Source organism: Danio rerio, chromosome 9 (assembly GCF_049306965.1).
Source record: "Danio rerio strain Tuebingen ecotype United States chromosome 9, GRCz12tu, whole genome shotgun sequence".
Lineage (NCBI taxonomy): Eukaryota > Metazoa > Chordata > Actinopteri > Cypriniformes > Danionidae > Danio > Danio rerio.
The window spans coordinates 2,347,501-2,360,000 of record NC_133184.1 but is presented as its reverse complement, the minus strand read 5'-3'; the positions used below and the strand labels follow the sequence as shown (position 1 = coordinate 2,360,000).

At 38.9% G+C, this 12,500-nt stretch overlaps 1 protein-coding gene across 8 annotated transcripts in view; it reads right to left on the bottom strand.

The window, feature by feature from the left end:
- The window catches only part of atf2 (activating transcription factor 2), a 44,189-nt gene that overhangs the window by 31,037 nt on the left and 652 nt on the right, over positions 1 to 12,500 (bottom strand). For 5 of the 8 annotated variants that reach the window (XR_012385087.1, XR_012385085.1, XR_012385086.1 and 2 more), the window contains exons 2-6: positions 11,354 to 11,423; positions 8,642 to 8,738; positions 8,442 to 8,560; positions 6,783 to 6,908; positions 1,260 to 1,374 (exon numbers count right to left, since the gene is read on the bottom strand). Coding sequence is in view for 4 of the 8 variants with exons in the window: in XM_073912395.1 (XP_073768496.1) it covers positions 1,260 to 1,374; positions 6,783 to 6,790 (123 nt within the window). In the remaining 4 variants the exon portion in view is untranslated. Of the gene's footprint in view, positions 1 to 1,259; positions 1,375 to 4,426; positions 4,606 to 6,782; positions 6,909 to 8,441; positions 8,561 to 8,641; positions 8,739 to 11,353; positions 11,424 to 12,500 lie in introns of all 8 variants that reach the window. The other 3 variants (XR_012385084.1, XM_073912392.1, XM_009304424.5) reach the window with 1 other exon arrangement.

Genomic DNA, 12,500 nt, shown 5'->3' with positions numbered 1-12,500 from the left:
ACACACACACACACACAGAGAGATGAACATACAGATGCACACACAAAATCAAACACACACATATGAACATGCACACGCATATATGCAAATATGCACATACACACCAAACACAGTCTCACACACAAGCAAACACACAAACAGCTGCACAAATACACACACACACACACACTCGCGCACACAAAACACACAAATTTGCATACAGATGCGCACATGCACAAACGAACAATCACACACACAAAAACTCTCACACACACTCTCATATACAGATGCACACAAATAGACAGACACCTACACAAAACACACAGACACACACATTCATACACACAAACAGACACACTTACACAAATGCAAACACACAAGCACAAACAGATGCACACACACACACACACACACACACACACAATCAGACAGACAGACACACACACACACACACACGCACAAACATACACAAATGTGCAAACACAGAGACAAACAGACACACATACCACACACACTTACAAAAAGACACACACACACACACAAATGCGCTCACAGAGATAAACAGACACACACACAAAGACACAAACACACACTTAAACAAAAAGATAAACAAACACACACACACACAGACACACACATACAACCATAAACAAATCGACACACACACAATCAGACAAACACACAGACACAAACAACAAACACAGCTCACGCACACAAACAGATGCAGGAATACACACACACTTTCACAAAGTTGTGCGCACTTAGCCACACACACATTCACACACAATCAGACAAACACATGCAAACAAACACACACACACTTTCATACCACACAGTCAGACAAACACACACACACAATCAGAAAGACACACACACGCAAATAAACAGAGACAGAAAGACACACACACCACACACAGACACAAACACAAACAAAGACACAAACACACACTCAAACAAACAAAGACACAGACACACATACACACACACACATAAACAAACAGACACACACCACACACAATCAGATAAACAAGCACATGCACACACACACACACACACACGCACACACACACAAAAATTGACACACACAAACACACACACACATTTTCATAGATTCTACAAGAGCTTCACTAACGTCCATATGCCCCTTTACTTTCCATTTGCATTGTTGAGTAGAAACCCAGATACTCTGGTGTTACGCTCCTCATCGAAGCATCATAGAGAGACTGCTGCAATCGCTAATCATAGATGTAAGAGTGATATGCGGAGAGACGCACACTCACAGGAATGGCAGTGGGTATGTGCACGCTGGAGCTGGCGATGGTGGCTGGAATGGCGACCGGCATGGTCTGACCGTTCGGTAGCTGAAGCAGAACCGGAAAGGTGCCGGACACGGGACTGAAGACAGAGAAACAAACAGCAGAGTTAGCAGAAAGACATTCAATACACAAACACACATACACATTAACAAACCACATATACAAGCAGCACCGTAATTTAAAGTCAACATGAACACCAGATTAGCATTTTAGCTCAAACATGCAGCATTTTTAAGTAGATATTAAATAATGAGGGAAAATAATTACAGATTTGAACTCTTTGCGCTCTATTTTAATGATCTAGGTGCAAAGTCTAAAGCTCATGGCACAAACGCATTAAGGGTGTGTCCGAATCCACTTTTACTATTGTAAGGATGGTAAATAAGGTCTGCACCCAGGCGGATGGTCTTAACAGGTGCTTATTCTTCTAATGAGTTCTGGGTGTGTTTTGAGCATAACGTGCATTAAACCAATCTGAGTCTCATCTTTAATCCCCTTTAAGAGTCAGCTGTGTCGCTCCATGGCGCATTTGCTATTTACATGGCAGACCTTATAAGTGTAAAAACTGAACGCTTCACTGGCGAGAAAATAGTTAAACAGAGCATCTGCAGCACGAGAATAAAGAACAAGCCTCCTCCATTCAGTCTCTATACTTTCTCTTTACTTTTACTCTTTACTTTATTTCTTAACTTTGTTGGAGTAAGGAAACTGTGGAAACTCACTCCACTGAAGACATCCATTAGCCCACATATTTAATGTTGTTTGTTAAGCGCAGAGATTTGTTTCAAAACTATTTCGTCACCTTGGAATTATAAGGTTCTATCTGCGTCAAATTAAAGAAGAGCTGTATTTTAAAAAAGCTCATTTTTGTGTTCATGTTGACTTTAAGTGACAAGAATTGAACATAAAACAAAGCAACATATTTCTCTTCAACTGATGTGCGAAACCAAATCAAAATAAAACGCTCTAATGATCAAGCACTTAATGATAATGTGATGATGTGAAAGTAAAGACACGTAAATCACAAGCAACTTAAACCAAATTATAAACTCTCCAAATGAATGGCAAACGAAAACCAAACACCAAATGAGGCGTCTAAAGGAGAAAACGATGCCAGACTAAGGTCATGTCCGCACGTACATGGGTATTTTTTTAGACAAGAGTTTTTGCAGCTTTAATTTTTGTCCCCATGAAAACGGCAAAAACGCACTGCGATGCATGTTAAATTCATGCCAAACCAATAGGTGGAGATAATGACACTTTTATAAAGGGTTCACACCAAACGGGGAATTAACTATTTGCCCTAGTAAACTGCATACAAGTCGATGCAAACATGGGAATTGCAAGATGTCCTGGCTGCAGTCTGTAGCACGATGACTGGATCAGGTGCAATATGTTGTTGATGTTGTAACAACCATGCTTCTGTGAGTGTTGGGTTTACGGTTGGGGTGGGTGTAGATGTTAAAAACTGTGGGGTTTGGGTTTAGGGTTGGGGGTGGGTGCAGACGGTAATAACTTTGAGGGTTGGGGTAGGTGTAGATGTTAAGAACTTTGGGATTTGGGTTTAGGGTTGGGGGTGGGTGTAGACATTAATAACTGTGAGGGTTGGGGTAGGTGTAGTTATTAATAACTGTGAGGGTTGGGTTTAGGGTTGGGGTAGATGTAGACGTCACTTACTGTGAGGGTTGGGGTACGTAGGTGTAGATTTTAATAACTGTGAGGCTTGGGTTTAGTGTTGAGGTAGGTGTAGTAATTAACTGAGAATTGGGTTTAGAATTGGCCTAAGTGTAGACGTTAATAACTGTAAGGATTGGGTTTAGGGTTGGGGAAGGTGTACATATTAATAACTGTGAGGGTTGTGTTCAGGGTTGGGGTAAGTGTGGACATTAATAACTATGAGGTTGGGTTTAGGGTTGGGATAGGTTTAGATGTTAATAATTGTGAGGATTTGGTTTAGAGTTTGGTTAGATACAGACATTAGTAACTGTGAAGGTTGGGTTTAGAGTTGGGTTAGGTGTAAAGGTTAATAAATGTGAGGATTAGGTTTAGATTGAGGTAGGTGTAGATGTTAATAACAGGGTTGAGTTTAGGGTTGGTGTAGACGTTAATAACTGTGAGGGTTGGTGTAGGTGTAGACGTTAGTAACTGTGATGGTTAGGTTTAGGGTTGGTGTAGACCAGGGGTGGCCAATCCTGTTCCTGGAGATCTACCTTCCTGCAGATTTCAGTTGCAACCCTTATCAAACACACCTGTCTGTAATTATCAAGTGGATTTCAGGTCCTAATTAATTGGTTCAGGTGGGTTTGATCAGGGTAGGAGCTAAACTATACAGGAAGGTAGATCTCCAGAAACAGGATTGAGCACCCCTGGTGTAGACGTTAGTAACTGTGAGGGTTGGTGTAGGTGTAGACGTTAAAAACTGTGAGGGTTGGTGTAGGTGTAGACGTTAATAACTGTGAGGATTGGGTTTAGGGTTGGGGTAAGTGTAGTAGTTAATAACTGATGGTTGGGTTTAGTGTTGGGATAGGTGTTGACTGTTTTAACTGTGAGGGCCAGGTTTAAGGTTGGGGAGGTTTAGATGTTAATAACTGTGAGGGTTGGGTTTAAGGTTGGGGTAGGTGTAAATGCTAATATGACAATGTAATTGGTAATTTAATACTTCATATAAATACTTCTCGTAATAACCTAACCCTAATTCCAGTAAAAACTTCTCACGCATACTGTATATGTCCACTACATATTGGACCTGATTAAGAATGTCATTGTGCAACAGGCTGCAGTGAGAACACACTCAGAATTCAGAAATTGCCTCATTGTCTTCAATGTTTGGTGTGAAACTGGCCATGTTGGCCAATCAGAAAAGCGAAAACCGAGTGCACACTGACGTCATGAGGCGAAAACTCTGGTTGTAGTGTTCACACGACAACACTGTACCCAGAGTTTCTGAAAAGTTTCCTCGTTCTTGCTGGGGTTTTCAGAAAGTTTCAGTTTCAGTCATTGATACTTCGTTTTCATGTGGACAAACAGTGAAACAATGTAGAAAAAAAACTGTTGATTTGAAAATACCCGTGTACGTGTGGACAGGGCCTAAGAGACAAGCAGAATAAGTAACACGTTTGGAAGTTACTTACACTATGGGTCTACTAGAGGACGGGACCTGGGTTATAACAGAGCTAGATGTTGGTGACGGGAGAGCTTGCTGAATAACAACACCAGCCTCAGAGTTGGCCAGAAGCACATTGGGGACTTGAAGGGATGGAGGGCGGACTATAGTGGACGGAGGCAGAGAGGACGGCTGCAAAGAAACCTCCTGAAAACACCACACGAGAGCCAAGCTGCATCAACACAACTACACCGATCTTACACTGGCTACGTTTGCATGGACATCAGTGGTCAAGCTCAGGTTGAGCTTTAACATCATTCCGCTATGTGTATGGAATAAAATTGTCTCTCGCAGGACCACATGAACAAACACAATCATTAAACATGAACACATCACTGGACGTAAGAGCTATTTTAAACCTATAAATAACTAACATATTTAAGCGGCAATCTTACTATACCAACTACTAACTATACATATACTACAAATACTAAACAATACACATAACCTAAGACAGTCTACACAAGTCAGAACAATATTGTGCAAGATATAGAGGTATTTAGTAGTGCAACATAATTTTTGAAGCATTCATAAGTAATTGCTTTCCTTATTGATATAAAGTGTTTGGTGCATATGGAGAGGATAATTATTAACTGCAAGATAATAGTATGATTAAGGTGTTAAACCCTCCTGTTGTCTTTTGTTGAGTCAAAAATGACCCAGGCACCATTATAACGGCAGAAAAACAAACCATTTTTCTATTTACATCTTTAATGTGCTTCTGAAAAAAAGTCACCTACATCTTCAATGGCCTGAGGTTGAGTATATTAAATGTATATAATGTATATATAATACAAATTTAAATTTTTTAGGTGAACTTTACCTTTAAAGATTTTAAAAGTTAAAATTTGGGATAAGATTTTAAGAATAAAAGGCAGGGAACCACAAAATTAGGTCACCACAATTTGCTGTGTCTCAAGGCCCCGATATACTCGACGAAATAGTTGGGGTAAACAAAAAAAAGTTAGGGCACTAACTTCAGAAGTTAGGTTGGCCAACCCTGCCCTAAGGTCTACACTATATGACTTCCTTAGGGCCAGGACACACCAAGTGGCTAGTTGTTTTGGTGTTTTCCACTCGTCAGCTTAAGGCTGATTTATACTTCTGCTTCAATCGCATGCATATGGTCACGCACAGCCTTTGCAGTCCTTTCCGTGGTTGATACGACGCTGACGCGCACCTCTCAAAAAAATTAACTACATGTCGTAACAGTGCATAGCGCAAGCTCTGTGATTGGTCGGCTTGGTAACGGTGACAAGTGTGGGTGGGACATAGAGCACTGAGCCCGAGTGTTTACAAATATCGAGTCCTGTGAAGGTTCTGCAGATGGAAACTTGTTTTGTGTTAACCTTATAATTAAAGTCGCTGCATGTCCACTGGTTCCCGAATCTGAATTAACGAGCTTTAGCTACTTGTATATTAAGGTAGCGTTCAGAAAAAACAAAACACCTGCAAAGAAACTTGACACAGAGGGACATAAAAACCTACTGCCAGCTAGCGTTTCGGAAGGCATGCACCGTGGGTCATACCGATCACTCAACGCAGAAGTATAAACCAGTCTTTAACATCGGAGCTCACTGGCCAGTACAGCATGTTGAATCAGTGTCGGCCATCAGCTAAAGAGAGAGATCTGATTGGATATTCAGCAATGAATCAGAGCGTGAGTGTGACATAGTGAAGTGACGTAGCAAGTAAACCACTCCAGCCAAGAAGAGACACAAAGAAGCCGGCTGTAATTTTGCTACATTTCTCAAATATTTGCAAACAATATGGATTATTAGATTATTTGTTGACGCTGGAAGTTCAGTTTCCCTTTGTGGAACAAAAAAATAGATTCTGCCCCCGACGATGTGGAAAGACACATTCTCTTTACATCTGTTTGGTGGGTTCATGCACATCTTGTTGGTCCAGATGCAATCCAACACAACGCAACACAGTTGGATTTCATTGGTGCTAGTTGTTTGGTGTCGACTTAGTGTGTCCTGGCCTTATTAGTGCAGACTCTGAAAAAGTCCACAAGTCTGAAGTGTGCCATTTGGAATAAGGTTTAGTTTACAACAGGGGTGTCCAAACTCGGTCCTGGAGGGCCGGTGTCCTGCAGATTTTAGCTCCAACTTGCCTCAACACACCTGCACGGATGTTTCTAGAAAGCCTAGTAAGAGTTTGATTAGCTAGCTCAGGTGTGTCTGATTGGGGTTGGAACTAAACTTTGCAGGACACCGGCCCTCCAGGACACCCCTGGTTTACAACCACTAGCTAATATGGAGATCCTAAAATGAATCCCAGCATTACTGCAAGTATTTCGGCAGTTGTCTGTGTCTCACCTTGTCATCAGTGGTAGTCGACTCTGGGTGGGGAAGAGGACTGTCTCGGTGCGACTCCATGGGTGTTTGCTCCTCTACTTTGTTTCGAACAACTGGAGTTGCAAGAGGAGACAAGTCCAGCGGCAACTGCAAAACACATATACACATACACAAGAGAAGGAACATGTCAAGGAGGAGTAAATGTTGGCAGATTTTTCAGTTTTGGGTAAACTATCCCTTTAATCCACTGTGTTCTGTGCTGAACTTCTGTGTTGTTTGAATGTTTTATTAAGAACGTACAAATAATGCTTGATAATACTCCCTTTTCTCACAATAATAAATAATAATAATAATTATATATATATATATATATATATATATATATATATATATATATATATATATATATATATATATATATATATATATATATATATATATATATAGTATTGCAATATTTTCAGAGACAACATTACATCCCATTATATGACCCAATATACAGTTAGGTCCATAAATATTTGGACATACACACAATTCTAACATTTTTCTGGCTCTATACACTAACACAAGGGATTTGAAATGAAGCAAACAAGATGTGCTTTAACTGCAGACTGTCAGCTTTAATTTGAGTATTGAAATTGGTATTTCAATCCAAAACTTGTATTTTTATCCAAATCAGGTGAACGCTGTAGGAATTACAACAGTTTGCATATGTGCCTCCCACTTGTTAAGGGACCAAAAATAATTAGACAATTGGCCTCTAAGCTGTTCCATGGCCAGGTGTGTGTTATTCCCTGATTATCCCAATTACAAAGAGCACATAAAAGGTCCAGAGTTCATGTCAATACATCTAAAGAAAAATAAATAAATAAATAAATAAATATGTATGTAGTGCTTGACAAGTGCTTGACAATCCCATTTATTTGGAATGACATAAACTGAATATACAGTTAAAACCAGGGAAAACTATAATTTAGTTAAAAGATGTTGCCAAAGTTTTCCTTTTGGAAGATAATTTGAAGTTGGAAAAAGATAATAAATTGCAAAATTTTGCAGAATATAGTTTACAACAATATTTCATAGTGACAAGTACTATGATATTATCATATTGCAGAGACAGTTTATTAAATATTCATTCATTCATTCATTTTCTTTTCGGCTTAGTCCCTTTATTAATCTGGGGTCGCCACTGCGGAATGAACCGCCAACTTATCCAGCATACGTTTTACACAGCGGATGCCCTTCCAGCTGCAACCCATCACTGGGAAACATCCATACACACTCATTCACACGCATACACATACAATTTTAGCTTCCCCAATTCACCTGTACCACATGTTTTTAGACTTGTTGGGGAAATCGGAGCTCCAGGAGGAAATCCACGCAAACGCAGGGAGAACATGCAAACTCCACACAGAAACGCCAACTGACCCAGCCGGGGCTCAAACCAGTGACCTTCTTGCTATGAGGAGATTGTGCTACCCACTGCGCCGCCGTGCTGCCTAAACAGTCATTTTGAAGTGACAACATTTATGTATATTTTTTTTCAATTAAACCAATGTCTTAATGAGCTCAGAGACTCTTCGAAAAACATTACTAATCTTACTGACCCCCAATCGGTGAATGCAAGCGCATCTGCTAAACCATTGCACGAACTGCAGAATAAATTGGCGTGTTTACCTTTTTAATGTCCTCCTCCGTGGCCTTTTTAAAGTCATGCTCAAATGGGCTGGTGAGCTCGTTAAACAGGCCCACCTCTTCGCAGTTCTTCAAGAAGCGGGTCGGTGTCGGCGTCTGGTCTGCAATAGAAGCCCATAAAGCTGTAAATACATGAATAATGAAAGCTTGGTTTGATTTTCTCCGGGTGCTCTCAGACTCACCAGCAATGATGACGCTGTCGCTGCGCGCCGGTCCGAACCTCAGGGTCATCTCATGCTTGTGTTTATGCACCGCCAGGTGGTCTTCATTTGTGAATCGCTGTCGCAGACAAAAACTGAGATTAAAACTACTGGTCGAAAACATTATGGTTAACTGAAATATCATTAAAAAAAATTCCCTTTTACTGAAAAACTGAAATGAAATAATAACTGGCAAAAATAATATAGTACTGTGCAAAAATCCTAAGCACGATAGCAGCTTTGTTGGCCTAAGACAGTGGTGTCCAAACTCGGTCCTGGAGGGCCGGTGTCCTGGAGAGTTTAGCTCCAACCCTAATCAAACACACCTGAACAAGCTAATCAAGCTCCTAGTAGATATACTAGAACTGTGTCTGCGTCCGAAACCGCATACTTCCATACTATATAGTACGCTAAAATCAGTATGCGAGCCGAGTAGTATGTCCGAATTCATAGAATTCGAAAATCAGTATGCGAGAAGTACTCGGATGACTTACTACTTCCGGCGAGATTCTGAAGTGTGTATCCCATGCACGCTACGCTATTTCATAATGCCCCGTGAGAGAATTCATGAATGGAAGTGAGGCGACGCAACTGACGTGAGTAGGTCACATGACCATGACTAAATGGCGGATGTAGTACGTCCGGATTCCATTCATACTTTTCACATTCATACTGTATAGAATGAACTTTTCTAACGGCCGAGTAGTACGTTTAAATTCAAATGCAGTACCTACTGAGTAGTAGGCGGTTTCGGACGCAGCCAGAGATGTCCAAACTCGGTCCTGGAGGGCCGGTGTCCTGCTGAGTTTAGCTCCAACTTGCTTCAACACACCTGCCAGAAAGTTTCTAATATGTCTAGTAAGAGCTTGATTAGCTGCTTCAGGTGTGTTTGATTAGGGTTGGAACTAAATTCTCTAGGACACCGGCCCTCCAGGACCGAGTTTGGACACCCCTGGCCTATGACTTTTGCACAATATAATTATTAAGTCTCTTTATTCGAAACAAAGAATATATGAAATATGTACAAAAAAACAACAACAACAACAACTCAACATTTCCTCTGTAAGCTAAAGTCTGTTTAATGTGGCTTCTCTTGGCTGTTGTTCTTATTGTCCTGACATTTTCTGAACTAATGTGCTGTGTAATAATAATATCAGGCTTCTTTCAGCACTTTCCAGAGTTCTTCTTTGGGTTTAAAGCATCATATCTTTCTTTTTCTGTCCAGATCAGGGGTCACCAACCTTTTGGAAACTGAGAGCTACTTCTTGGGTATCGTTTAATGTGAAGGGCTACCAGTTTGATACACACTTCCTAATAACAAATTTGCTCAATTTACTTTTAATTATATGTTATTATTAATTAATGATATTCATCTATGTGAAGACACTGATCATGTTAATGATTTCTCAATAGTTGTCAACAATGATTGGAAACAGATAAATATCAACCAATGCAAGTGTGATTTAAAAAGAATAGCTACAGAAAAAATTAGATGCAGCTTACTGGTTTGTGTTGCTATGGTAAGCTAATTTTATAACAGGTCCACTCATGTGATCCTCGCGGGCTACCTGGTGTCAGCGGGCACCATGTTGGTGATCGCTGGTCCAGATGATCCGATACAGACTCTATAATATTCAGGTCTGGACACTGTGGAGGCCATTTCATGACTGCCTGCGTTTCGGTCTCCAAACAGCATTTCACTGCAATTAGCGACTAATTATCATGCTGAAAATAAAAACTAATTAAGTAAATAATAAACAAACAATTTAATAAATTAATAAATATAAATTTTCAGAATTACAAGGCACTCATAGTAGAAAGAAAACCTGTGGCAGTTTAGAAAAACATCTGTAGACGCACTTTTATAAACAAACAAATTTATTAATTTATTAATTTTCTTTTCGGCTTAGTCCTTTTATTAATCAGGGGTTTCCACAGCGGAATGAACCGCCAACTTATCCAGCATTTGTTTAAAACAGCGGATGCCCTTCCATATGCAACCCATCACCGGGAAACACCCATATACAGTCATTCATACACGCATTCATACACTAAAGACAATTTAGCTTACCCGATTCACCTATAGCACATATGTTTGCCAACACAGGGAGAACATGCAAACTCCACACAGAAACGCCAACTGACCCAGCTGAGGCTTGAACCAGTGACCTACTTGCTGTGAGGCCGCAGCAATACCCACTGTGCCACCGCGCTGGCCAAATAAACACATTCCTTAATTTTCTAAATATTTTATAACCACTTCCTAACATGTTTAACTACACACATGATCTTTGATATGAGGAAGTTTGTCTGATTTCTTTATCATTTCTACTTTTATTCATTTAAGTTGAATTTGTGTAGTTTTGGGTTCAGTGTCTGTTAAAACTACGTATTATTTTATTTTATGACTTTTAAGAGGTTTGAACAAGAGTTCATCTTAATGCTAAACTTTGCTCTGGTTGACGCTGTTCTGATGATGACGTGTTCTGTTCAACATGAATAACAAAATAGCAATCTGATCACAAAATAAAAATTAAAACTCCATTAATTAAACAAACTGAAATGTATAGCATATTTCAAAATAAAAAACAATTAAAAATTGCAAAACTAACAAACTTGGTGCAAACCGCCCCAAACAGAAATGTGACCCTGCAGCTTTAAATGTGTGTTAGAGCTTTAAGAGAGATCACATGCCTGTCCGCAGCCAGGAGCAGTGCAGAGGAACGGTTTATCATCACTCATATTCACAGCTTCAGTCTGCCACCTGAGAACATGAGGAGAAAAGTCAAACAAATTAGTCAGTTTTTATTCAAGAATGTTTAAACATTGACATTTTTCCCACAATTCTGGTGTTCCCAAAAGTCACCTTAGTTGGTTAAAAACTTTGATAGTGTTGAACAGAAGATAAAATAATTATATTGTATTCCTAAATTGTATCCTAAAAAACTCCAATAGCGATTAAAAAAAATACATGACATAATTTTTATTAGTTTAATTATTAGAATTTTTTTACATTTCCATTGTTCCCAGAAGTCAACATAGTTGCGTAAATTTTTATAGAGGTGAACAGAAGTTTAAATAATTATATTTCTTTGTATTGCTAAATGCTCTAATAGCAACAAAAAAAAGACAATTTTTAGCAACTTAAAAATGCCCTTTTTTCACATTTTCAAAAGTTAACATAGTTGCACAAACTTCGATAGTGGAGAACGGAAGTAACAATATTAAATTGGTATTCCTAAAAACTTTAATAGCAATGAAAAAATACACAATACAATTTTTATCAATTTAATAATTGACTTTTTTTCACATTTCCGGGATTAGAAGCCAACGTAGTTGCGTAAACTTCAATAGCGATAAATGGAAGATAAAGTTATTGAGTACATATTATATTATTCAGTATTCCTAAATACTCTAATAGCAATTTAAAAAATACATGATAGATTTTTTTGCATTTTAAAATTTTATTACTTTACTTCTGTTGCTATAAGAGTATTTAGGAATACAAAATAAATACTCAAACTTCCGTTCACCACTTTCGCTATTACATTGATTTCTGGGAACACTGGAAATGTAAAGAAAAAAATTAATTGATAAAAGCTTTTGGAGCATTTAGGAACACAGAATTGTTATTATTATTATTATTATTATTATTATTATAACTTTCATTCACCATTATCAGATTATGCGCAACTACGTTGACTTCTGGAATGTGTGATTAAAACAACAACTTTACCTCTATTAAATCAAAGACTAAACTAATGGATAATGATTGAGGGTTCATCTGATTAGATTCATAGATTACATTAGTAAATTATAAACCTAGCACTCTCAACATCCA